This window comes from Haemorhous mexicanus, chromosome Z (assembly GCF_027477595.1).
Source record: "Haemorhous mexicanus isolate bHaeMex1 chromosome Z, bHaeMex1.pri, whole genome shotgun sequence".
Classification (NCBI taxonomy): Eukaryota; Metazoa; Chordata; class Aves; order Passeriformes; family Fringillidae; genus Haemorhous; species Haemorhous mexicanus.
The window spans coordinates 1,401,646-1,429,222 of record NC_082381.1 but is presented as its reverse complement, the minus strand read 5'-3'; the positions used below and the strand labels follow the sequence as shown (position 1 = coordinate 1,429,222).

General features: G+C 42.3%; 1 protein-coding gene across 1 annotated transcript in view; it reads right to left on the bottom strand.

The window, feature by feature from the left end:
* Positions 1–26,811, bottom strand: part of TRPM6 (transient receptor potential cation channel subfamily M member 6) — an 84,690-nt gene extending 57,879 nt beyond the window's left edge. Inside the window, exons 1-7 of the mRNA XM_059874199.1 lie at positions 26,611–26,811; positions 16,002–16,081; positions 15,110–15,148; positions 3,082–3,262; positions 2,502–2,715; positions 1,572–1,696; positions 625–796 (exon numbers count right to left, since the gene is read on the bottom strand). Of these exons, the coding sequence (XP_059730182.1) occupies positions 625–796; positions 1,572–1,696; positions 2,502–2,715; positions 3,082–3,262; positions 15,110–15,148; positions 16,002–16,081; positions 26,611–26,811 (1,012 nt within the window). The remainder of the gene's footprint in view (positions 1–624; positions 797–1,571; positions 1,697–2,501; positions 2,716–3,081; positions 3,263–15,109; positions 15,149–16,001; positions 16,082–26,610) is intronic.
* Between the last annotated feature and the right edge of the window lie 766 nt (positions 26,812–27,577).

The window sequence follows — 27,577 nt, the reverse complement described above, 5'->3', positions numbered from 1 at the left end:
TGAACTTGCACAAATAATTTGTATAATCTAGTGCATAAAAGGAAATAATTGTCTATGTAATAAATATTTATTTAATTATTTCTCTACTGTAACTTATTTACTCTATAAATAAATGGTGGAAGCAATGCAATCTGTCAAACACTGGCTAAATGTTTTACTTCTGCAACCACTCTTCATTGCTGTACTTGAGGAAGTCATAGGCTTGCAATAGAGAGCAGTGATGAGGGCAAAAGTAGTTAACATGGTAAAAAGGATTTGAGTTCCACTGAATGTAACAATCTTTCCATCTCACAAAATGCTGGGGAAGTACCTAGTAGTGAAATAGTGACCACATAAAACTGTGAAGTGAGCTAATGCTCAATATTTACTAAATAATCTATGTCATTTAGATGCCTCTACAACTGAGAAACCCATTTGTAAGATCCATATGCATAATGCTTTATAAAAATGCTGTCCTTTTCAATTTCCTCAGTTTTAGAGTTCACAACACATACAATTAATGACATTTGACCTCGGTGAAAGCTATGGCAAATCAAGATGTACAATATGTAACATGAAATGCAAAGTACCTCCCCATCTTTTAGGTTTTTCTATCATAAACAGATATGCCACAGCAATACTCACTTGTGTGTATTTTTTGAAGTGATATGTACATCTCCAAATTCCTCCTTAGCATCATTTCATTCCCATACTTGCCTACTGTCCCATCATCTGCCATTAGAAAATGAGAATGCATGCTGTTGAGCGTACTCAGCTTGCTGAGTGGGTTACCAAGAGTCTGGTACAGGCAAACTACCTGAGAAAACCAAAACAAAAATGTCCTCAAAGAAACCAACAAAATACCACAATTAATGTTCTCTCAATTGTATGTACTTCTTTATCACAGTGTAGCTGTTCTAAATTCTGCATCATGCTTTTTGAGCTACTCAAACATTGATTCTTAGCATTTGATTCTTAACAGCGACAAATCCATAATTAATACTTCAGAAAACACTTCTGATTAGGTTTGCAACCCTCAGAGTCACTGCCTGGCACTCTTGGCAACAGCTGGAACACCATGACATAGTTTCCCTGGGTTGTATTCCCATTAAAAATACATGAGTTAACATTTATAAGGAAAGATTTTACCTTACTACTTAAGTTCTTTTAGATGCTTGAGTTGATTATGCCCTCACATAAAGTCATAGTTTGTGAATATAAAATAGATTGTGAATAAAATAATACACATATTAATAGATATTTGTGTACACTGCTAATCTGACTGTTCATTCTGAATATTAATACAAGAAAACAATTTACAACTACAAGAGAGCTGCCTACATAATTTTTAAAAGGAATGGCAATTTCCTGTAAGAAGAGAAGTATTTTAAAGCTATCCGTTATACACAAAAAGCAAAATGCAGTGCCTCAACATGCCACAAAATTCTGTTGCTGAGTAAAATCTAAGCCTCTATTACAGTGAAAAAAAGATCAATCTAGTGAAGTTAATCTAGAAGAAAATCAGCTATGCAAGAAAGTTCTAACATCCCAGTAACATGAAGGTTTTTGTTATTAAAATGCACCCAACTCACATCTTTTCCAATGAGATCCCTCTGATTCTCAATGATACCCCATGGAGGAATCCCAATAGCACAGATTTTTCTCAAGTGTGGTGAGGCACGGCCTTTGAGTGCATCCCCCACATGCCTGGACACTCCTAAACAGATAATCAAATGATAATTTTTTTTCCACATTCAGAGACCTGCTACAGAACATCAAGAAAGTTTTCACATTACATAATTTGTATGGTAGTTATATTTCAATCAAAACCAGAACATTGTACCCAACTTGTGTATTTGATGTACTCTTCACAGTTCAGGTGTAATGTATCACTGCTTCAAATTCAGCACATATTTCTAATTAAAAATACTTTTACATGTTGCTAATGGTGCTTTTCACATTCATAAAACTTCACTAGTTGCATAAATGCCCAGGACAGTTCTCCTGTAAGATCACCAGATTGAATAACAGCTAAAGGAGTAAAACTTTCAGTTCCACAGTTTACTGACCCCACTGAGTTTTTGAGAGTAGTCCAAAGGGATTTTCAGCTACTAATAGGCTCATTATTGGATTATCCTGATTCAAAACTTTATCAATTATAAAACACAAGTTAAATTGAGCTTTGAAAATTGTTTCAAAAATACTAATCACAGTCCACAGAACCTAAATATTTTAAAGAAGCAGATAAATTTACTGCACACAAGTTCTGGCTATATACAGCGTTTCTTATGACATGCAAAATACTCTGCTCTTTAATTAAAATATGCAGAATGCATGTCACCAGAAAACTAACATGATTCCACTCTTTGAATTTTGCACTGCTACTTAAATGGCTTCATTTTGTATTAAAATATCACCAATTTTCATACAATTTCAATCTATTTTGACCTAAATGAACATGCTGTTATGCAGGGAAAAAACAGCAAAAGGAAAAGTGAAACAAAGAAAAATAATAACACTACCGCTGTTGATGCCTTCTGTAATTATCCATGCTCCTGTAGACTCAGCTGCTTTCACCAGCCCTTTGCTGAAAACCTGCTTGACCTTTGAGGGAAGCTTGAAATTCTGAATGCCTCCATGAACAGAGATCACTAGCTTTGGCAATTCCATCTGCCATTCTTTTACCATCAGGTGCAACAGCTGATCCAAATTGCTGTCATAAGAAAGTCTAATATACTGGAAAGGAAAATAATGGGTAAAATAAACATCTTTTAAATATTTCAGGAGAAGAAACTGCAGCACATTACAAAGTTCTAAGAATTAATGTCTTGCAGATTTGTGAAGGATTAGAGCTGTCATGCTATCCTAACATGATAGCACAAAAATGCACGTGAGCAATGCAGACAGCATATCCCTAACCACAGGGAAGTTCAACACAAAATATACACACATTTTAAACCAGTTTACTTTTAGATACCCCTGCCCTCTTAAGACAATCAATCTGATGGGCACCCAATAAAATTTTTGTCTTTGCTTGCCTTTCTTTTCTTACACTGAAATTGCAAAAACAAGTCAGCAACATATAAAAACAGCACCTATTACCTTGGCATGGTACGTGTGGTCTCCATCTTGAAAATTGATTGTACCAAATGCATCTGTTGGACTCAACTTTGTGTGTTTTTGCACAGACCATTCTCCACCATTGCTCTGTGAGCCAGCCTGACAAACAGGCCAGCTGCATTCTATTCCTGGGTGCTCTCCAATCAGCCGTCCACAGCAGCACCTCACATTAAAAATACAGGAATTATTTTATATTAGACTCACTTGCATAAAACTTAAGGATCTACATGTGAGCAGCTCAAATAACTTCCTGCAAAGAAAAATACTGCAGTTGTCTCACATGGAATGCAGTAAAAATTAGCCGTGTTGAAAAAAATTGCAACAATGGCAGTGACATTGAATTGAACATCATTGAATATCATAATTATGTTTAGTTGGGTATAGAATTTGTTCTCTGAGGAACACTAAAAACAGTTGGGGGGTTGAACTAGACAGTCTTCAAAAGTCCCTTCCCATCCAAACCATGGTATGATTCTGTGTGGTTCTGTAACTGTTTGAGAGTCCCATAGAGAAATTCTGACATGAGCAATACAGCTTCTGACCTGTTCCAATTCAGAGGAATGTTGTAGGACACTGAGGTTTGCTATGAGTATCACCACTGGTTATTCTAAGTACTAAAAAAGATCTAGCAGTTATCCTCAACAATCAGGAGAAGAATTTCAGGGTGACCTTTATGTTAAGCCTTGGAAGCCAGCAAAGCGGATATACCAAATACATGGATTGAAGTGCAGCATTGAGGGAGATTGTCATGGTTTGGATGTTGTATTGCACTAAATAGTTATTTAGTTGTTTGCACTGGGTGTCTGGTAATTTGTACTGTTCACATGATTTGCATCCTGTGACCACATGGTTTCCCTCTTTTCCCACCCCCAAGTGTCAGCCCAGGTTGTCCCTCCTCTGGTTTAGCCCTCCCCTCACCACTCCTCACCTGTATCCCAATGGCTGTGCTCTTCTTCCTCCGCCCCCATTCCCCCAGGTATAAAAGTCTCCCGCCATCAGCCAATGCCCTCTTTCCCACCTGGGGAGTCACCAGAGAGTGAAGTGTCTCCTTGGAAGCCAATAAACAGAGGACATTCGTCCCCACGTGGAAAAGAGCATGTCTCGTCTTTTGCTTTCGTCTATGTAAGACTGTGTGGGCTAGGGTCCATAGCTAGCCAGAGTGGACCCAAACAGCCGCGGGTCTTACTTTTGAGTGTGGTACTCCTCACTTTAATGCTCCCACTGGGACTCTCCAAGCCACACACCGCTCACTCACTCACCCCTTTCCCTTCCCTTCTCCCTGCAGTGCACTGGAGAGAACAACTGGAGACACAAAAGGTAACAATTGCAGAATGAAATAACAATTTACTGGAAACATCAACGAGATAAGGGAACAAACAGTAACAGCAACAATACTAATAATAAACAGCACAAGAAATGAATATTTCACACAGAAACCCCTCAACAACAGACAACACCTAACCACTCCCTCTGTCACTCTATGCCAGCCCATACCTTTCAGAGCATGGTATGACTCTTGGGAATAGCCGTATCAGGGCTCAATGCTCACTGTGGATCCTTTCCAACTTACCATCCTCTGTGATACTCTCTGGAAGAGAGAGAATCCCTCACTCCCAGCAGTGATATGAGGTGGTGGAGAATAACCCTTAAATCCTAGCCATGTTCCCTCATGACTCCTGCAGAAAATAACCCTGTCCTGACAGGAATGAGACCCCTTATTCTATACCATCTATCTCTTGACCAAATCATATGCCTTCCAATTACATACATACATACACACACACACACACACACACACACATATATATATGTACACATATACACATATGCATGTGTGTCTATACATATATATACATATACACATATAGACACCCAAGCTTAGGTAGCATCTTAGGTATCATAGTCAATGGCTATCCCTCCAAGATATCTATAGAATTAATTGAGCCCATGGCTGTGGGTTCTCTGTCCTAGATGCCTTCCATGGCAGGAGGGCTGGTGTGCTGTCAGGTGGTTGCAAGCCGCACCACGAGCTCATGACCAGTGTATCTGGAGCTGTCCACGCTCACTGTCCAGGGTAGTTATGGCACACAGTGCCAGTGTCATTCAGCAACCAAAACTACACACACAGTTTGACATTACAGACTGTTCTCACTCAAAAAATCAAATCACCTTCAGGTACACACCCTGTTTTACAGTCCCTCTGCGTTATCCACCAAGCATACCCAGGTCATTGAAAAAAAACATTCCTATGGGTGGGTTTGCCTTTGCTTGAGAAAGGCTAATGCAAACTGACTTCCCAAACATATTCCTCATATGCACCATGAAAACTTTACCCTTTTCTCCCCTTCTACAGTACATGAAGGTTTTGATTGGGCAAGGCAAGTTCATTGGCAGTGTCTCTGGTATTAGCCAACCAGATGATTTCCTAAATGCAGTTCCCAATGTCTGAAGGTCCTACAGCCCATTGCTTTCCATGTGGTTTTAACAGTCCATTGTCCCATTCAACTTTCACAGAGGCTGGTGCATGACAGGGAACTTGATACCCATTCAATACCGTGCTCTCTGGACCACGGATCTATGGAATCAATCTGCCAGGCCTCTCCATATTTATGTTTTAACCATCATCCCCCATACCACAGAGGCTTTACCCACTTGGCTTACTTGATCACAGTGTATGTCTCACAGTTATGGATCACTTGGGAAATAGTCCATCATTAAATCCACCCCACAGTCATGAGCCTGTCTGTATTGCTGCATCTCTTCCCTGATGACCCGGGGTGTCATGGGCCCAATGAGCCAGAAATAATCCACCCTTATGCTGCCAGTCCAGGTCCACCCAAGACACTTCAATCTTGGCAGCCTAATCCACCTGTCCATTGTAGTGATGCTCTTCAGCAGTCCCGCTCCTGGGGTGTGTGCATCTATATGATGTGCTTTTACAGCCAACTCGTCTGTGTAGGCACTGGTATCTTTCCAGAGCTCAGCAGCCCACATGGGGGCTCTGCACTGCCCATTTATTTATCCACTGCTCAAGCCACAGCTACAGAGCATTTGCTACTATTCATGAGTCAATATAGAGGTAGAGCACTGGCCATTTCTCTCATTCAATGGTATCTAAAGCCAGCTGGATGGCTTTCAGCTCTGCAACCTGACTTGATCCATCTTGTCCCTGAATAGCTTCTGCAACTTGCCACATAGGACTCCAATGCAGCAGCTTCCCATTTTTGATGTGTCCTTCCAGTATAGCAGGAAGCATCAGTGAAGAGAGTCTATCACTTTTCATTTTCTGGTAGCTGATTATATGGTGGGACCTCCTCAGCAGGATGTGTCACCTCCTCTTTGTTCTCTTCTGAGAAAAATCCAAAATTTTTGACTGTGGGCCAGTTCCTGATTCCTGGGTAATTGGAGTTTTCTGTTCAAGCTCACTGTGTCATCAGCACACTCCACTTACTCTATTAAGCATCAGTGCCAAGATGTGTGGCAGGGACTTTCCCTTTAAACATCAAGCCCAGCACTGGCAGTCAGGGTGCCAGGAGGAGCTGTGCTTTGTGTCCATCACTTCTGAAGCATAAACTCCATAAACTGCCATGGTCTATTTCAGTTGGAGTGTAGCAGACCTCAGATCCTTTGTATCCCTGTCCTGCTTTTGTCCAGGACAGGGTTAATTTCTTGCACTAGGTGCAATGGGGCATGGCTAGGGCCCAGATGTTACTCTTTAGCACCTCATATCTTTGCTGCAGGCAGAGTTGATAGCATCTCTCTCTCTCTTGTGGGAAGAAGGGATTATTTCTGGATGAGTATGTGTAGTGGAGAGAGCTGGTTTCAAGCCAGAGACAGGTTCAGGTGGTGCCAGACCCAAGAGGAACAGAGCAGAGAGGTTGGCCCTGCTGGGATCACAAGCTCTGCAGTGAGTGTTTTTGAATGATCACTTTTTTTTTTTTTTGGTACACTTTTTAAATTAACATTGTTGCTGTTACTGTTTGCTTTTTTTCTTATCAAATTGCTGTTTCCAGTAAATTGTTCTTATCTCAAACCATGATCTTTTGCCTTTTGTATCTCCAATTCTCAACTTCACCCCACTGCAGTGGAAAGGGGGAAGGAAAGATGGAGGGGGAGGGAGAGGCATGTGGTTTTGGAGAATCTTGGTGGGGGCACGGAACTGGGGAGCACCATTCCGCAATGAAGAACATCCCTGACTCCAGAACCCCAGGGTTATCCTTAAGCCTCCCCAGGTATATTTTTCCCAAGACTCCAGAAAGGACCATTTTCCGAACCTACAAAATAGAGGACATTTTTCACATCTTGTCCTGTCATGACAGCCTGAGGGCTGTTGCATGATCAGCCTCTAGTCTGATTTGTTCAAAAGCTTGTTGTTCAGGACCCCACTAAAAATCATTCTTCTTTCAGGTCACTTGATTGAGAGGACTTTCAATCTGATGGTAATCCTAAACGCAGATCCTTGAAAAACCCACAACACCTAGGAAAGCTATGCTTCTTTCTTGCTGGTTGGCTGGGATCATAGCTACTAATGTGCTGACCACATCCATTGGAATTTGACAACATCCATCCTGTTATTTTACTCCTAAATTGAATTTTAATCCTAAACTGAATTTCCTGGGCAAGTCTGTTGACCTTAGTTTGGTTTATGGCAAAAGCAGTCTTCAGGAGAATTTTCCATCCCACTTCCACACGTTGTTTCCATGGTCACGCAACAAAAACCACAGGTTAGCTCATCATCAGTACCCTCTCTCTTGAAGGGCTCCACTTGCTCCCAATAGAGACACAAGTCCATACTGTTGGGGAATGGGACATTTCCTCTCTACCTTACTTGAGCCTTTTGAATCTGTCTGCAGTCCTGGACAGTCTTTCCACAGCCAATGTGCAAGTTGGTTGGGAAACAAAAAAAAAAATCTTCATATTGCTGGAATCCTGTAGTTACCTGAAGCTCTTTGTTCTCCTCCTGTCATGGAAGTCAATGCCAATGAGTTGGTGTACGATGATCATGTGCTCCATGCAAACTCCTGCCATGTGGATTGTGCACACTGGACCTCATTTGGATGCACATTATTTGAATCCCTAGAGATTACCTCCAGAACATTCATTCTCCCAGGTACTGGATACCTTTCTCCATGGTGTCCCACCCAGGGTGCACTACTAGATCACCCCTGAGAGAGCACCTTTCTCTCACGCTTGACAGGAGTCACCTCCAAAGGCTGAGAGCTTCTGTCCTCTTCCCAATGCCCTTGTCAAAATCCTGGGACAGGCATCCCAGCTGCTTGGCTTCACTACCATCTAGTTTCATATCATGGGCCACAATACCCAAGCATCAGAGCAGCCAGGTCCCCTAACTGGCAGGTGAAATCTTTTCACATATCTCACAACTCACCCAGGGATAGTGATCAGGGGATCTGGCCCTCCCTCTTCCTCCTGTCATGAGGGCCCTACTTCCTCCTCAAGCTACGAAGTGAACTGATTTGGTCTTGGATTTCTTCATTTCTAAGAGCAACCACTACTGGCATGGGCTGTTCCTCTGGTTCAGGTGGAGTTGAGTGGCCACAGTGATTCTTGCTTTGCTTTCCCTGTCCTCCTCCTGAGGGCACATTCTAGTATTGAGCAGTGTTCAATAAAGAGCAGTCAGAGCCCAGCATGTTGCATAATTTTGCACCTCTCTGGAACTGCCACAGCATTTTTCCATTATAAATTGTATCATTTTAACAGGGTCCTGTAGTTGACCGGGGTGAACTTCCAAATTACTGGAGAAGTCTTCCAAATACTGGCCAATGTCCCTCCACATTGCATGCCACTAATGATTGTCCATCCTTGGGGCAGAACTCTGAATAACCCTCCCAGAAATAATTCTTGACTCTAACCATGATGTAGACCATACTGGGGGATCTGGCAGACTTAGCAGCAAGAACATGGTTTCCTCAACATCCAAAAGAAATTCAAAAGTCTCCAAAGCTGTCGTAACAGTCCTGAAGGAGGAAAAAGGGACGAAAAGCTGGAGAAAATCATCCATGGACTTGATGCAATTATTAATGGACTCCCAAAGGTAGCACCCAAGATCAAATTAGGAGAGAGCACTGAACACACATCACAAATGACCCTCATTGCCCTTGATGCTCTGATGCCATAAGCTGATATCACACAGTAGAGCAACAAAGCAATTGATTCTTCCCACTGCTTAGGGGAAGAGTGTTGGAAGGAGCGCAAATGGCAACATACACATCCCGGCGTACCACAGCCATATGAACAGACCTAGTAACATTGTGACCAGTGGCTCTATACCTACTGTGACAAATACCCAGATCAAATTTGTTTCCAAGTGGCTCTGCTATCTCAGCTCTTCCGGCTGCACGTTAGGTGCCAAATAAGGCTGCCATGTTTTAGGAAAGGTATTCCATGGTTTAGGAAGACATTGAGACACTTGAATGCATCCAGAGGAGGGCAACAAGGCTGGTGAGGGGGTCGGAACACCAGCCCCATGAGGAATAACTGAGGGAGCTGGGGGTGTTTAGCCTGGAGAAAAGGAGATTCAGAGGTGATCTTATCACTCTGTACAACTTCCTGAAGACTGGTTGTAGTTAGGTGGGGGATGGTCTCTTTCACCAGGCAGCAATGGACAGAACAAGAGGACACAGTCTTGAGCTGCACCGAGGGAAGTTTAGGTTGGATGTTAGGAAAAAGTTTTTTACTGATAGAGTGATAAAGTACTGGGATCATCTGCTCGGGGAGGTGGTGGAGTCACCATCCCTGGATGGGTTTAAAAAAAGACTGGATGTGGCAGTTGGTACGATGTTTTTGTTAAGGTGGTAGGGCATGGCTTGGACTCAATGATCCTAAAGGTCTCTTCCAACCTTATAATTCTGTAATTTCCTAATTCGGTGTTCCCACTGAAACATGTCAAACCGTGCACCGTTCTCCCACTCCTCCTCCTCTCCCTGTCCTTCCCTCTGCCGGGACTGGAGAGGAGAACTGGAGGCACAAAAGGTAAAGAACATGGGTTGAGATAAGAACAGTTTGCTGGAAACAGCAGCGAGATAAGGAAATGAACAACAAACTGATGACAAAGGGCACAAAAAATGAACGATTCACAGGGAAAACCCCTGACAATAGACAAGACAGCACTACCTTGATCCAGAAAGGTCCCCTGCTCCCCAGAAGGGATTCCCTTCCCCCCAAGCCTTGGCAATGACCTGACATGGCCGAGAACAACCTCTGGGCCCTAGCCAGGCCCTGGTTGGCTTCTGACGGTAATTAACCCTGTCCTAGTCAGAAACAGGACAGAAAGATACCAGAAACTCAGCTTGCATTAAAGCTTTGCCTCTGGAATAATAACCCAGATTCCAAATTCAGTCATTACTCTCACACAGGCTTCAACAGGCTTCAGTCTCTCCTACAGGATTAACTTCAGTGTAATTTATAGTGGCAGCTGACAGTCCAGATCTCCTTTAGACATTTCAGAAGTTAATATACCCTAGGAAATGGAGATAAATTCTTCACTTTTCCTCTTTTAAGAAACCAAACATCCTCCAACAACCCAAATGCATCTGCCTCAGTCCTCAGATGTACTACTTGTCCTTTTAGGGGCAGGTTAGATGTAAACATCTGCAAGACTCTGGAGATGAGCATTCTAAAAGACAGTCTTCAGTGGAGATGAGTGAGAGCTTACAGGTGAAAAAAATAAATTTAAAAAAAAAATCAACCAACTAACAAACCAACTAAAAGCAAACCCCAAAACAACTGGAAGGAAATGCAGGAGGTGAGACACTTTAGTAAGGTACTTCTTGATATCCAGAAGCATGAGATTAGTTCGGCACTCAGTTTTTCAACCCAGGCAAATTGTGCTTGGTTGATTCAATGCTCTGCCAAAGCAAACTGGAGAAGGCAGTTTCCTACACTCTGGGACACAGGGCTCAAGGTGTAGGGGCATTAGCAGGCTGAGATGACGTTTAGCACAGGAGCACTTGTTTCACACACATGTCAGGATGCACCCCAGGGTGCTGAGGGAGGTAGCTGATGCCCATGTACTGCCAGATTCCAAGGCCATGAAGATCACGGTGTCCCCAATAACTGGAGAACAGCAAACATCACGCATGTAATGATTGAGATTCAGTTTGTGTTGAGTTGGGGTTGAGTTGTTTGTCATGACCTTGGGAGGGGGAGCTGTTGTTTTGGGGGGGTTGGTCAGTGTTCTGTGCAGGTTCTGGGGGGGAGGAGCAGCGTCCAGAGACAGGGTCAGCGCAGAGGGACCAGGGCCGTGGAAGGTGATGGGACAAAAGACCCAACCAATAATTTGACGTCCCGAGGAAATGATTGGTCAGGAATGAACGGCAATGAAGACCAATAGGAACACCAGAAACAAGCCAATCACCACGTGGATCCAAAACCCACCAATCCTGGACCCGAAGGGGGGCTATAAAAATGAGAGCAGTTAAGTTCGAGGTTCTTTTGAGGAACTTGCTTCCTGGAGAACCCAGCGTATGAGAGTTAGACACACTGTTATTTTTTGACTTGTTGTGTGGGGGTCTGAGCCTATCTCCGGCCCTCTGTCTCCTTTCTAATAAATGAGAGCCTTTTTCTCTCAAGAAATTCTGGCCTCGTTCGTCCATAACAATGCATGCCTTCAAAAACGGGCAAAAGCCACCCTATGGAACAACAGGCCAGCCGTCTGGCCATAACCCTGAAGTAAAATGAAGGAGTGAGGCCTCCTGGAGCCAGCATCTGGCCACATGAAGGAGGAAACAGTGAAAGAAGCCAGAATTAACCAAGGGTCAGTCATGCCTCACCCACCTCACCGCTTTCTGCAGCATCTAACCAGGCTTCCATAGCTGGTCTGTGACATTACAGCGTGGGAGGGATGCCAGGCTGGCAGGGGAGGGATGCCTGGCTTGGCAGTGGGCCAGTATCAAGAAGGGTTCCTTGGGGTCTGTACAGCGCCTGTCCTGTTCACCCTGTCCACCTGCCACCTGGAAAAGGGGATGGAAGGAATGTGCAGCCCCAGGGGCAGGGCAGATCTGGGACATGGCCCTGGGTGTCAGTGGGCTGAGCCAGGGTCATCCTTGTGCCTGGGCAGCAATCAAGGCCACAGGTGCTTGGGGTGGTGTGAACAGGAATGATCTGAGAGACAGGGGACAGCAGGGTCTGTCCCCTCTGCTCAGTGCTTGTTACCGAGCTCCTGCCTCAGTACCACCTCCGGCTTCAGTCCACAACACAGAAGAGACACCAGCAGCCTGGAGAGTCTTCAGGGGCAGAGTGACTATTCTGGTAACAGATGGTGGAGCTGGAGCCCTTGGTCTCTGAGAAGAGGCTGGGATGAGATATGGCTTCAGGGGCTCCAACAAGACACCCAGCACTGATGCGAGGGGATGCAGAAGATGTAGATAGGCTCTTCAGTGAAGTATGCCAGAAGAGTGAGAAGCAGCAGCACAACTGAAACATGGAGTCTGAGGCTAGAAATAAGAAGCAGCCCTTTTTCCAGTTGGACAACCCAGCAGTGGAGTCAGGACCTTGGGAGGGTGGATCATCTCCATCCTTGGGGGTTTCACACAACTGAGTGAAGCATCCTCATCTGACCCCCCTGGCAGAGCATACTGGAGACCATGTCCCTGACAGTCTCACTTACTCTGTGATCCTGTGGATATGTGGATATGTATTGATACAAAACATCTTTGCAATGACTTTGCCTTTTTGCCTCAAAAGCTCACCAAGCTTCCAGAGAAGGAGGGGGCATCATCAGTAACATAAAAGCAGGCTACTAGAAAACTCACACTTCGAGCAATAGGGGAAAACCAAAAAAGTTGACACTTTTTGAAGTAAAAGCAACTGCAGGAGTCAGACTACAATACCCAGACAGCAATTTAGAAGCTGTGTCTAAAATTTACGCCTTAAAGGTATAGACAAGTTGCAAGAACATCTCAGATGTATAAGAATGCAAGAAATTGACACCTCACTTCTGAATACTCATTTAGCGAGTCCATTCTAACTGCTGTCTGGGATGTTTTCATAAGTACTGCACAGAAGAGTAAATAGAAACCCATTTCAGTTCACCAGGCAGGGCATGTACAAAGGTGCTGGTAAGCAAATTTGATTAGCAACTTCTAAATGGAATAATTCTACTTAGAATTAAAAAATCAATTGCATAACCCATTCACAAACTGTTTCCATTCACAAACTGCTTGCAAACCTTGGAAGTTCTCTACAAAAGAAATCATTAGGAGATTTTATTTGCCTACAAAATTAGGTCAAATTATTGTAGGCATCTAGTATATCCACATGATTTTTTGACTGTTGCGGAAAACTACAGAACTCAGGAGGCCCAAAACCTCTTTCATTGCTGATCTAATAAATACAATATAACCAGTCATAACAATTATATGGAAATTATTTTTCCTTGTTAGAAATAGAAAAATTCTCCTAGAACAAAGCTCTCTGTACACTTTGAGATACTCAAGACAAGAACTGTTAATATTTGGAAAATGTACTTTCTAGATAAGGGCTGACTGAAATATACATTTGACACGCACACATTCTGCAAACGTAGGCAGACCAACAAACTGGATTTGTATTAAACTCAACAGCATGATAATGCTCAGCAAAAACTGAAAGAAATAACTACAAGATAAAAGGCAAACAAAGATACAGGATGTCTTGACAGAGAATGGTGAAAGAAAAAAACAAGTCCATCCAATGGAGTGCACATCTCCTGTTTCTCTTCCTCCCTCTCCTATTGTTGTATTTACATTTATGCAGCTAAACTATGTTTGACTAGGAGGCTGATTTAGTGAAAGCTCGTCTTTTGGTTTTCCACTTCTGTAGGTTGATTTTTGTCCTACTGATCTTCCCAGACTGATTAACAACATGGTCTGAGTGAGGAGAGGGGGAGAACCACAGAACTGCTATAGTCTTGATTGAGATGAAATTAAACCTACTGTATTTTGGAGGACAATGTAACTTTAGTCGTGATAAAGCTGAGTGTTTGCAGGTTAGCCGGAAGTGCCCCCTGCATTTCTTCTCTCAGAAAGACCTGCAAAAATCTTTGAGCATCTATTCTTCTGCTCCAAAGCAAGATATACATGAGACCATTCTCTTAGAAGGAACTCACACTTTCTGAACAGAAACACAAATCAGTTGCCTTACAATGCCAGCACCACTCTGCATATCAGCCCTTTACAGTGATCTTTGTAAAACATGACTCGTAAATCTCAGAAGCAAAATGAAATGTGAAGCATAATGAAAAGGCAGATAATCATGTTAACACAGATTATGGGACTATTTGACACCAGCTTGCTAGTCACCAGTTGTTGCCTCAGCTATCAGATGCCTTTAACACTAAACAAATGACAGTTTAACTTTTTGTTCCAATAACTGATAATGTATTCTCATAAATACACTGTACCAAAATGTGTTTGGTAACACCATCTGAATGACAAATATTGGATTGAAAACAACTATTTAATATAGGTCACAAAATACAATTTTCCTGAAAGTAACACAATTGAAAAGTACCAAAATAATGAAATTTTTGTTGTTTGCCTTCCCAAAAGCAGGGACTCAATCTTCACTGCAGAGAAGATGAAAAATTTTCAAAAAACCAATTATTAGGATATTTCTTTTACCCTTTTTCTTCTCTCTTCATTTTCTTTTTTATTTCCATAATTCTCACTGTTCTCTGTTGCTATAGACTCACTCTCCTTCATATAATCTGGGATATAGCTGGAATTGACTCTCATTTAAAGACACATTTTTGCCTTTCCTTCCTCAAGAGGAGATTAAAACAAAATCATGCACACAAGGTGTTTGGGTAGAATTTTCTATTGCAAATAAATCAAAGGTTATCACTCCATTTATTCTACTTATATTTATGCCAAGCATTCTCCAGCACATCCCTAGAAATGATGCTCTGACCATAAAACAAGAAGGATATTTCTCTTGTCATTGCTTCCTTGACTAGGATTGCCTATTACTAGGTCACTATAAAAATAGTATATATATATTTATGCACTCTTACCTGATTAAATTCTGGCACACCTGGCATCCTGCAGGACATCTGTGATGGAAAGTGGATAATTAATATATGTTTGTGTAGAATAAGACAGCTTTAACATTATTCTTAGAGTATCAATTCAACAGTGAAAGAATTCTCATCAACAACAAAACAGGCTGTCATCTCCACCATTAACCCCTGGAAAATGTACTGGATAACTTCAGTGATTTTTGTGGCATTTCACAACTCAGACTGTATGTCAGATCTGCATTTCATAGATGAGTTATCTATCTTACATCTGCTACACTATCCATGTGTTCAAAACCATATGATCAAAATTACAAGTATACATTCTCAGAGCACTATCTCCAGATTTATCTAGGCCACACCCTCCACTAGATGCATTCTAGTGGAAAAGAGTGCACTCTATTCCAATAGAATAGAGTGGAATATAAAATACAGAATGCCAAGTTATGTTTGCTTCCTCAGGTCCTAAAGCACAGGTTGTGGATTTGATCTCTTCCTTGCTCTTTTCATATTCTACACCAGCATCATCAGAAGTCTCTGTATGACAAGACTGTGATCAGCAGCAGTAATTATTCTGAGGAAGGGAAAAAATGGTGCAGCAGTAACTCCATGTAACTCAGTCTCTTAATTGGATACCGTACTTGTTTTTGTTACCACACTGACAGCAACAAATCTAAGAAGCACAGTAAGATTAATTGTTGCCAATTTCTAATTCAAATAAATAGTTTCATGTAAAACAGACTGGGGACGGGATCCATGAAAACCTGTAGACCAGCAATCATTGACTGAAACACTAAAAAACACCATCCAAACCAAACACAATGCCCATAAAAAATTATTCTGATTCTTTTTAAATGTAACAGAAAAATAGAGGATTTCCTTTCTTTACCTGTGTGGTTCTTTTGAGCTGGGAATAATGTGGGCGCATTCTCTTTTACTGAAGGCCTCTTCAATCCAAGATTTGGGGGGCTAAAAAGACATTTCAAATATAAATGCATTCCTGGAACATGATGTCAAAAATTGCACTGTAATGACAATGTGGCTGTATATAGATAACGCAGAACTAGTCCCATCATGTTGTGTGTAAGACTGCATGCTAAAGCTATAGCAGTTCTAGCCCTTCAACTCCAAGCTTTACAAGAAGATCAATATTTAAATTTATTGCCACCATGAGAATTATTTAGATGTTCTGTTAAACACATGTACAATAGAGAAAGTGGCAAGGATTAACCAAAATTGCTTTAAGTATTGCATTTGTCTTCTGCCAACAGACTAGCAAACTGCAATCTTACTAAAGCTGTATCAAAAAGGGCAAAACTTTCATTTTACCTGAAAAAGGTGGTTGAGTCCTTCTTTTATTATTTTTCACAGAGTGAAGAACAGATGCATTCTGGTTACATTTTGCTGAACTAGGTCTAGAGTGAAATGCAAAAGCAGGGACCCAGCACTCAGGGTGGATGACAGGTGGGCTTTCTACCCTGCCTCCTGGAGTGCTGTGTCAGTGATGCCTGTTACAGCTCAGCAAAATGAACAGCCACGATGGCACACTGATTTTTTTCAAAGAATCTCCCTGTACATTTTTTAACCTTTCTCTTTAAGTTCATCAGGATCAAATTCCATGAAAGGAGCAGTAACTGCTAGATGCTGAACTTTGAAATCTCTGGGACTTAATTAGGTAATTATTCTTAATTTTTATAGGTAAAATCTTCACTTAGTATGTACAATTTACAGCAGAACCTTAACATTAATTTCTTAACCTAAGGCTTTACTTAGGGTTTTAGACTGATTATATCATGAGGAAAAGGGGTTTGAAAACTTCATGCTTTTTTACAGTCATCCAGGACTTCAGGGCTAGGCAAATAAAAAGGGAAAGAGGAGACTTCTGAATTGCAGGCTTTTCTAGTCTAGCTCTTGATTCCTAGTCTTGTAAAAGACTTCTGTCACATGTACACCTCTTTTCACAAAACTCTGACTAATATTCCGAAACTGTCATAGTTTCATTAAATTTCAACAAAAAATTAAAATATTCCCTGTCACAACAATGAGGTACAAATATCTCTGCCATCACTGACATTTATCCTTTTCACCACCAAATCCTAAAGGAGACAAAAATACAGCCACACACTCCCTCTGACTGGCAAATTTCTGCTCTGATATACCAAAGGCCTGAAGCCAAGTTTATATTGCAGCTTTCTTCCTACTTTTTCCTCTAAGGACGTCCTGAGACCTGTGTCTGGGACTTTTGGCTTCTCTTTTCTCACCAGTTTGAGGATTACGTTTGCTGCTTATAATTCCCTGCCACAGAAGAGGCTTTGGAGATTTCTAGACTGATTTATTCAATGGAGTGGCAAGAGTTTGGCTCTGAAATTTAAGGCACATGAGTAGTTTTTAGAAAATTGCTTTTAATCACTTTTCCAATATCTTAAATGTCTGAGATCCTTGCATAATATGGTATTAAAGGGACATTGTCAGGTCAAAATGTTCAAAAATTAAGGTTTCCAGAAGTAAAGAAAGAGATCAGAGTGTAATATATAAGGAAACATATGCACCACCCATTTCTTTAAAATTCTTTCTGTTGAGCAGTGAGAGCAGACAAAACCTAAAACCCCAGCCTAGCACAGAGGTCCTTCAAAATGCAGGGGTGCTATCAACAAGGAGACTGTGCCACCATCCCACTGGGGTGTCTGGGCAGGTGCACAGAGCTTGCCTCAGCAGCCTCCAGGGACAGGGCAACACAGCCCTGTGATGCCCAGCTGTGCTGCTCCCCTCACTGATTTCACCACCACCCATCCAGCAAAAACGCATTAATGCTTCAATTTTTGCTTCTGCTTTCTTCTGCCTCAGCCCACACACCCCTCCACCACCATTCCTGCTAAGGCTTGCTGAAGCCAAAGCCTGTAGATGCATTGTGACAAATAAACACTGCCAAGCAGGGGGTTAATGTCTGCACTCCCTGCTCTGAAATTGGCTTTACTAAACCAAGAGTAGCAGGAAACATTCAGCTCCTTCAAGACCAGACAGTAAACACTGCTCACTGGTCAAGTACCAAACTCAGGAAAACTAGCTTACACTGTGAATACAAAACAACAATCTTTTAGTATCTTTAGCTGTACTTATGCCTGCTTTAGGGTGAAAGGCACAGATACACATATTTTCTAGTGAAACGCCATGCTGCTCTGGACACTGTTCAATTCCCTGCAAAAGAAAATTAGAAGGCACACTTCTCTGTGCAGAATAATGTCATCCATTATTGAAACACTATCAATTTTTGGACAAAACAACAGCAATAGCTTTTAATGACACATTGTAGCTCCAGACAGGTGCAGATAATTAGAAATCACACAATGACTAGCCAGTTTACATAACAGGTTAGTTCATTTAGGCAAAGTACAGTTATGCTGGAAACTAGGCAGAACAATCAAGTTGTAAGTAGCTTACTGAAACTGCAACAAATTTGTGCTGATAACAGAGAAACACAGTCCCTTAGCCAAAAAAATATTTCAAGAGCTGAAAAGTTCTGTCAAGCACCATACCTCAGCTCTTCATGTACGCTCTGTTTAATGAAGCCAGTACACAATGTCACTTCCAAAGAGCTGGGGTTTTCTAAAAGATCTTAACTACTAGTGCCAGGTTTCTATTTCTACATCGTTGAACAGATTTGCCAAAATATTAACAAAAAAAAAAGCATTAAAAAATTGAATCATATACAACTTTTATACAGCCTTTTCTAGCCCTCAAAATTATTAGATGAAAGCAAACAGTCTTTAAAAAAGCAATAGATGATCGTGGGGCTAATAGAATTGCCTCAGTACTCAAGCATACCTGCAAAAAACCTTGCTAGTGATGTTAATAATCAGAAATACTGAAAGATTCAAACTGACTTTCAGTGCCTGTGAAGGAGGGAGGTACTATTTTCAGGTGTCTGTGAGAAGTCAGCATGGTGCAGTCTGTGACAAACCTTTATTCAAATACATCAGAGAAGGGAAAGAACTTCCTCTTATTATAGGTAGTGCAAGAATCCACTGCAAGCAGAGTGTCCTAAAATTTCTTATACCCTTTCCAAATTAACCCCACATGTAGCAAGTCACTTGCAGTGACATTAGATACCTGAAATGTAGCGAGAGTTCCTGTAACCTAGTACTCAAGACTATTTCACAAGAGCTTGGGGCTTAAGCACACTGGTATATCTTGAACCCTTCCTTACCCCTGAAAACTCTACATGGCTTCATTACCAACTGGTTAAATTACTGCCCGCATTGAAGAGATTTCCAACTCAACAGGCTGTCTCACACAACCTTTTCAGAGCAGGAACTTTGTGGTTCAGCACCCACTCCATGTATGCTTATGGTATGAAGTAATATAACAGTTGATCACTAAACAAAGAACACCACTCTGGATCCATGGAGGGTAGAAAAACATTGCAAAACTCCAGGGTCACATGTAGTAAAATAAGAACTCATGAGAGGTTTTCAATGGCCTCTCAGGTCTTGCAGAGTTTCCTTGTGTTCAGGCTACACTGTCATAGGACAACCACCTGGCTCTGTAATGCAGACATGCTATGGCTCCTCTGATCTCCATTACTACAACACAGTGGTGCATCTGTTACTAACTGGCAGCTTTTGCTTTTCTAGTCTTTCTTACCTACTTCTTTGCCCCAAGATTCTACACATTGTGGAAATACACAACAACAAGCAATAGAATTCATCAGAAAATTTTCATCACTAAAATTCACTAAGATTTGAAAGATATTGTGCAAATAATTTCATTTGAATACTTTCATTGTCCACCTGTCCACCATGGCAAATCATAAAACAACTATCAGCTAATCTCAGAGTGCCTTTGCAGGCAGACTACAGATTCAGTAGCACTAAGAAACTTTTCTATTTTCCCCTTTTAAAGACAGTACATAATTTCAGGTCACAGCAGAATTTCTGTGACTATTTCCCAGTAACCAATTCAAACTCATCCACTAGAAACATATTCTTAGATGCTCACAAATACAGCACAAACACTAACAGAAGTCACTTGTGCTTGAAGGATAATTGCAGACCCAAGTCAGAGAAGGATAATAGAACTTTTTATAACTTGTCAGTCATTCAGAAGAGAGATTTTAAGGCTTTTTTCATCAGAACAAAAGTAATGTGTTAGCTTTTCAAAAATACACTAATTCAATCTTCACTCCACAGAGTGCTGTAGCATTTTCTTTCACAGTTAATCAACTGTACTTAAAAGCTAAGTAGGTATGCTGAAGTGATTTTCTGGATTAAGGTCTTGCATCAAAGGCTCATAAAACTGTTTCCACTATTTTGAACCCAAGCTTAGCCAAAAAAACAAAAACCCTTTGACTTTATTGGGCTTTCCAATGTGGTGCTTCTGATCCAGAGTAGACAACACACCACAACAAATACCAATACGTGTACAGAATGACAACAAAATGTAGAAAATACTAAAACTAAAACCCTCTTTGTGAAAAAAGCTCATCTTGACTCGTGGGACACAGGGAACAAAGAACTGATGGAAATCTTATCTTTGTCTGGAATATTAGACCTTTAATTAGTTTATTACTTTGTACTTTTTAAGTTTATTAACTGATCAAGTAAGCCTTTCTGCTATCCCTTAACATGCAATGCCTTAGAAAAACACATCAAGGAGTGCTGCTCCAAGAGCACACCCAGATCAGAATACAGGTGCTGGTGGAGGAACTGCTGGTTTGCAGAGGGAGGGGCTGAGCAGACCTGTCCCTCTGCACAGCCAAAGCACTGGGCTAGGTGGGAAAGGACACACAAAACTTCACCTCAACACTGCTGCCAGCAACCCAGGATTTTGCCAAAGAAGTAAACACAAGAAATCTCAAACCACAATTTATATTCTTCAGCTTTATCCTTGAAACAGGTCTCAAAAACATTGCTAAAAATCTTATACTGGCAGGAGATATCTGCGAATTGCTTAAAAACAGATTTCCCCAACGGTAAATGCAAAAAGTCTCTGTGACACGACACATAATTCAGCCTTCCACTGAAAGCAGGTCACTCCAAAACCCACTGTTCTAGAAGCATGGTGATTGCTGACAGTTTGGATCTGACTGCTTCATAACTGTGGCCCATAGACATCATAAAAACCTGCCTATGGCTGACGGCAGTCACGTTGCTAAAAGCTGACATTTGGTTTATTTTTTCACTGTATACAATATAATACTGTATATAATCTCTTATAAAACCAGTTCAATGGGCACCATAAGATGTGAATTATTGAACAAGTTAGTCATACGTAAAGATATTTTAAATATTCTAATTGACAAAAACCAGTTCAAATTGCAGAATAAATTATAGGAGATGCCTAAAACTTGCAGTAAATAAAAGCAGGCACCAATAATAGAGGAAGAAGTGGCAAATTGATCCAAACTATATTTGAAAATTATTATAGATCTTTAAAAATAACCATGCCTTGTTTTACTGTGTCTCTTTTGGAGACAAAATTTTCGCCATTTTTTTAATGGGCACTCCCACCAGTCTTACCAACAATATTTTGGAAGTCAGTCCCAAAGAAAGTCAGGCATTTTGTGGTTTTTTATTAATTAATACAGCATAATCAGAAAATGATAACTATTCAAAGCAAGTTACGTGTCCCAAATTAAATAATCTTATTGTAAGTAATTTTAAAGTGAAAATCCAAGAAGCCATAAGAAAATGATGTTTCAAGTATATTATTCAGAGGGTCAATACAATGCTTCAAGTCTCAGATTTCCACTTTGAAAGCCAGTCACAGAAAAGCAATTCTCGTTACTTGTTAAGCACTTGATCTTATCAAGCGCTAATCAACTTGCTCTTTTTAAAATTGGGTCTCAACTACCTAGCATTGAGCAATCACAGAGGTCAACCACCCACTGCTGTGACAAATGTGTTCCTTCATCAAAGGATTCAAAATCACAGAGCACAAAGGACTACCTAGTTTAAACCAGGAGAAGGAAGAGAAAAAATTATCTGATAGTAAATATCAGAGCTTTCTTTTGCCTGATACAGGCAAATTCAGGGTTTAATGTTGACTACAGAGCTGACTCTCTAAAGATCAGATATATCTGTAGTTATCTGATGTGAAAAGCAAATGCAGGTTGCAAAATTCAGCTGAAGGAAGCATGAAGGGCCCCAGGAAGTCACGCTTTATTAACAACCTGCTCTAGAAGAAGGTGGCAGGTAGGTAAGAACTAGGTGATTTTTAGGGTCCCTGCCAAGCCAAATTATTCTGTGCTTTTATGATTCCATGATGCGAGCAATCCGCACAGCTCACCTCTGGAGCCATATGACTGTTCACTGTCATTTCTATAAGTATTATTTTGCTCCATTGCTTGTCTCACATAGTAACAAAACTTTTTTGGGTTTGACAGCTGCCTACAGCAGCCCTTGCACACACTACAAAACAGGTCACAGAACGGAAATTGCATTTTCCAAAGAAAGAGGAAAAACATCTTGGGTGATTTCTAAAGAGGCTGAAGGTACAGTCAGTCCCACTTTTGCATTTCTTACCTGGACATGTCTTATCTCTTTTCTCAGCTCTGTCCTCCACATCACCTTCCAAAAAAAAGTTTACCTTTTCCATGCCAGCTCACAGTTAATAATAAACTGTTATTAATGACAGATAATTTACATCATCAACCCATCAAACATTGCAGACCAACAAGCTAGCTGGAGGAAGAGTCACCCATGGCCTGAGAGCAGCCGCAGGGGACTTCAGGGCCCCTTTGTGCCCCTTTGCCCCAGAGACCACCTGGACATCCCCCTAAGCTCTCCACGAGGTCTTTCTGCACCTTCAGCCTCATGTCCAAGACGTATTCCACCTCACCAGGTTTATCCCCTTGTTTATTCACTGGGGGTTGCAGCACTGGCCAAAGTGACTCCCACAGGCTTAGGTTTCCCTGGGGCCAGGCAGAAAGGAGCAGCTGTGATTGCAGTTTAAGCCAGGCTGCACAGAACAACTTGGCAGCCATCAGCACTGCCCTCCTGGCACAAAGCTGGGCTGTGGCTCCAGGCTCCCAGCAGGTGGGCTATGTTCCAAGGCATGCTCTCCTGTCTGCACCATGATGACAACTCCTCTCCCTCAAGTGGCAGCTCCAAATGACACCCACCCTTCTGGCAGCACTCTGCTCACCAGAATGCCTGCATGTGTGGTGGGGTCTCATGAGCTGTGGTGGCACAAGTGATGAGAGAAGGGACAAAGCAGGAGCAAGGAGGGTCCTGTAAGGAGAGTGGACAGGATGAGCTCACTGTGAGGGCTGAGGTTGCACAGCACTGCCACACAGCCCTTCTGAAACATTGGCTCAGCAGCAGGCAGAGAGATGGACGTATTTCATAAGCACTTGGGATGTACTAGTAGAAGATCTGCTATGCCTCTTTGGAGGTTAAATTGCACCAGTACAAGGTAATCAAATGCACTGGTTTATAGGATTGATAGGACTAGGACTGATCAAACCTGGGATCATCCCACCCCAGCCAGGCTGGTAAAAATTTATTTCCACAGTCTGACCTTGACAATGCAGCCTAAAGTAGCACTAGAGTCACAACAGGCTGCCAACCCTTCAGATATAACCTAGTCCCAGTCACCTCCAGCACTATGAGCTGACTAGGAAAACATTTCCATAGTGGAAACACTAATTTTCTTACATCACAGGGCTGACAGCAAAGTGCAACCATGGTGCTTACCACGTTCCAGACCACTATACCTGAAACCACTGAAGGCTGACAGGCATGCATCTGCCCCAACACCATTCCTCAGCAAACATTTCCATTACTGGTAACACTGAAGAGGGTTGACCTTCACTCTCATCTCTAACACTTCATAATTATGAAAAACCAGAAGCAACAATTTTATTAGCAACCAAAGGATTTGTGATTTGGAAACTGAGACAATATGTCACATCACCAATGGGTTTTAAAAACTCCTTTCTCTGACTAGAATTTATCAAAGTACATCATGACAGCAACCAGCTCCTGACCTGGTAAAAAGAGCACCAAGAAAGTTCAGAAATTGGTTTTAGATGCCTTATTCTGTTCCTATATGATGGACAGAGGGTACTGTACAACTTAGAACAGGATTTACCAGCAACAGCAGAGAATGGCAAAGGAATGGCAATCCTATGGAAAAGATGAAGACAAGTGCTTTAATGCTACCTGCCTTCTTTGAGACTTAAACCTCTATGGCCCCTGACCAGGGTTTCTATTCTTTCAGCAGGGAGGCAAAAGTATGACCACCTCAAAAACCGAGGGATAGTGTTAGAGAGGAGAACGAAAAGCAAAAGAACTGGTAATTCAAGTCATATGGAGGTGATCACAAGGTTTTACCTAGAATGCATGTTGTACAGTAGTAAGTTTGTGTATTACAAAAATCAAGGAAGTTTTACACAGCATTTGATAGAGCCTGTCTGAAAGGAACACAGAGGAAAGACCAAAGCTTGCTAAACTGTGACCTTCTCAGGTTCTTATTGTGCTGTGTATCATCCGAGGAGTCTCAAACTCATTGAAGCAATTCTCAAAGAATTGGATTACCCTATTTGAACCTAACATCTCCATGGAGAGCACAGAAAAAGCCACAGATCAGGCTGCTGGAGGACACACATGCAGGGATCCACCTTTTCACTTAACATAGTGCTACTAAGTAAAAAATAAATTTAAGATAATCTGAACCACAAAAAGGGGGGATGAAGGAGCTATTTATGTAGGAAAATAGGTATGAAGAGTAATGCAATAGTTCACCTAGATTTTTACTCCTGAAATAGTTTCATTTAGCTTCCACGGACCAGATTACAGCCCTACTGTCAGACATTGTAGATGAGATACAGCAGTCTGTGCCATCCTATTTGTAACAGCAGTCACGTTCATCCTAGTGCTGACAGCAAGACAAAGGGACTGAACTTCCCCTTATACTGCTGCAGCTTTCCTTTGACATGCTGTCCTGTACTGCAATCCCACTTTAAAGACAGCACAATTCTGACTTCATGGCCATTAAAACCTCTTTTCTATTATTCAGGACACCTCAGTGTGGTTATGCAGAGGCAAACAAGAACTCCTGGGGAGAATGAAGGAGTGACACTCCACCATTTCCAGGCCCATGAAGTTCTCCACAAAACCAATCAACATGTTCACAAGGTTTCACTGGCCCCAGAGGGATCTATGCTATTAGGTGCCAACACCCATTTTGAAAACTGAAATGGAGGCAGATAAATCATTTACCCGCAGCCCAGACTGGAGTACTGTCAGTACTGCATAATCATATGCATGCCTGAACAGACAGGTTTATTGAAACTATATTTTCCTTTATGAGTAGTAGACATTTCAAACTCACCTACCTTCTGGTCTTTTTAAGCTACTACATGGCGTTTTGCCTTTCGCTAGGGGGTCACAAAGGGGCAGAGGGGGAAAGCAGTAACAAGTAACAATTATCTGCTCCCTATTCCCATAATAAAAAACCAAAAAAAAGTAATGGTGAAGCTCAAAGAAAAATGCTTTTTTGGGTATAGTTCTGCATGATTGTTATGTTTTCTTCCTGATTCTGGTTACTACTAGAAACAACATACTTCAATACATTCACTACCAGGCAGTCCCTGTGCCCTGATGGCGCCTGCCTGCTGTCTATAAAGAGAGCTGTGGCTACACCCTGACCTCATAACAGTCATGAAATCTACATTTCTTCCTTATCAAGCCACAAAACAATTAAGGAAACTGCTTCAAACACAATAACCTATTTGTTGCTTAATGTGGTTTTAATACTGCTATATAAGCCTGATACTATTTTAAATAAGGTTGTTATGGTATAAAATAAACTTACCAAAAATCTGTAAATTGAATTCACAACTTTAGAGCATGCTTTAGAGAGAAAGAAAACTATGATGATATTTCCTTAAACTCATTTTAGGCTCATATCAGTATCCACTGATTCTTATATGTACCACTACAATTCCCCAAAGGTCCGAAAGACATGAATCTCTAAAAATTGGCTACTCCAGTGTTTTGGTAGAAGAATTTTGTGGTTTAACTTCAGGTGTTCCCAACTCAAAACACTAACTCATATTTTTCCTTAGTTTACACACAGGCAGATACTGTGTATTTTGAAAAGGGTGTTCATAAAGAGACATATAAAGAATATTCCACTGTATACACGTTTCATCCATCAACAAGTATATCCGAAAAAGATTCAGAAGATACTTAGCTACGGCAGTGTTGCTACAGTATGATCTGTGTGAAATACCATGCAGGTTCATAATGTTATGTATAGTAGCAGAGCTCTCTTTTTAAATCTCAAACGTCTAAATTACAAACATTCCATCTTTAAATTTAAAGAAAAAAACAAACAGAAAAAAACCCTCCAAAACCACAAATAAACAAACAAAAACATTCAGGTAGCATCATAGTAGAAAGAAGTGACAATTTACTAAAGCTGGAAGCATTTTTCTGACATGTTGCACCTAACATCATGGCTATTTGGAATAGCACTACGGCAAAACTGCCTACCCGTAGCGTGGGCAGTCTTTTTTCTTGCTGAACGACTTTCACGGCCACTAGAATACAAGCAGATCTATGTGCTTGTATGAAACCACTCCAATCCCCGCTGCAGAAATATACGGAGCTAAACAGCACCGGCCCCAGAACACCAAATCTCTGGTAAAACAGCCCCCAGAAGCCCAGGCGTTTCTCTTTGCCGTAAGCTAACATTGATCTGGTCCCGGCAAGCCGCCTGGACTTTCAGACGGAGCCTAATGCCAATTGCGGATTGGCTCGGACGCCCCTCAGGGCACGGCGAGGGCAGAGAGCGCCGCTGGACGCAGCCGAGCGCTCCGTCCGAGCCGGCCGCGCACCGCCGCTCGGAGCGGCTGCTGCCCCGCTGGAGCAGGCCGGGCAGGATCGCTCACAGCCTCCGCTGCTCGGCGGGACACGGCGGGACACGGAGGGACACGGAGGGACACGGCACCGCCCGTGCTGGGGGACAGCGGGGTCACCGCCGGCAGCGCCGCCCTCACCTGCGGGTCCGCGCGCTCGCGGTGCGGGGGCTGCCAGCCGCGTCCCCAGCAGCGCCACACGGAGCCCAGCGGCGACAGCAGCAGCTCCTGCCACGCCGCCATGCCCCGGCCCGCGATCCTTGTACCGCGGAGGCAGCGCGGCGCGGGCTGGGCGCCGTCCTTTACCCCTGGCTTCTGGGCGAGCCAGGCGCTGTCTGCCCCCAGTGCTGGCAGGTGCTATCTGCCCCCAGTATTGGCAGGTGAGCGCTGCCGCCACGACCACGCTTTCCTGCGCGGGGCGGGCCAGCACCCGCTCTGCCCTGACTGCCGTCCGCCCGGGGAGCCCCGACGGCCGGGCGGAGCGGATCGCCGCTCACACGCTTCCCCGCGCGGGCCCAGCGGCGCTCTCCTTCCACCCTGCCAAATTCTTCCTCAGATCGGGAGACCGGATCCCAGGCACCCCGAACCCAGCATATGCTTTT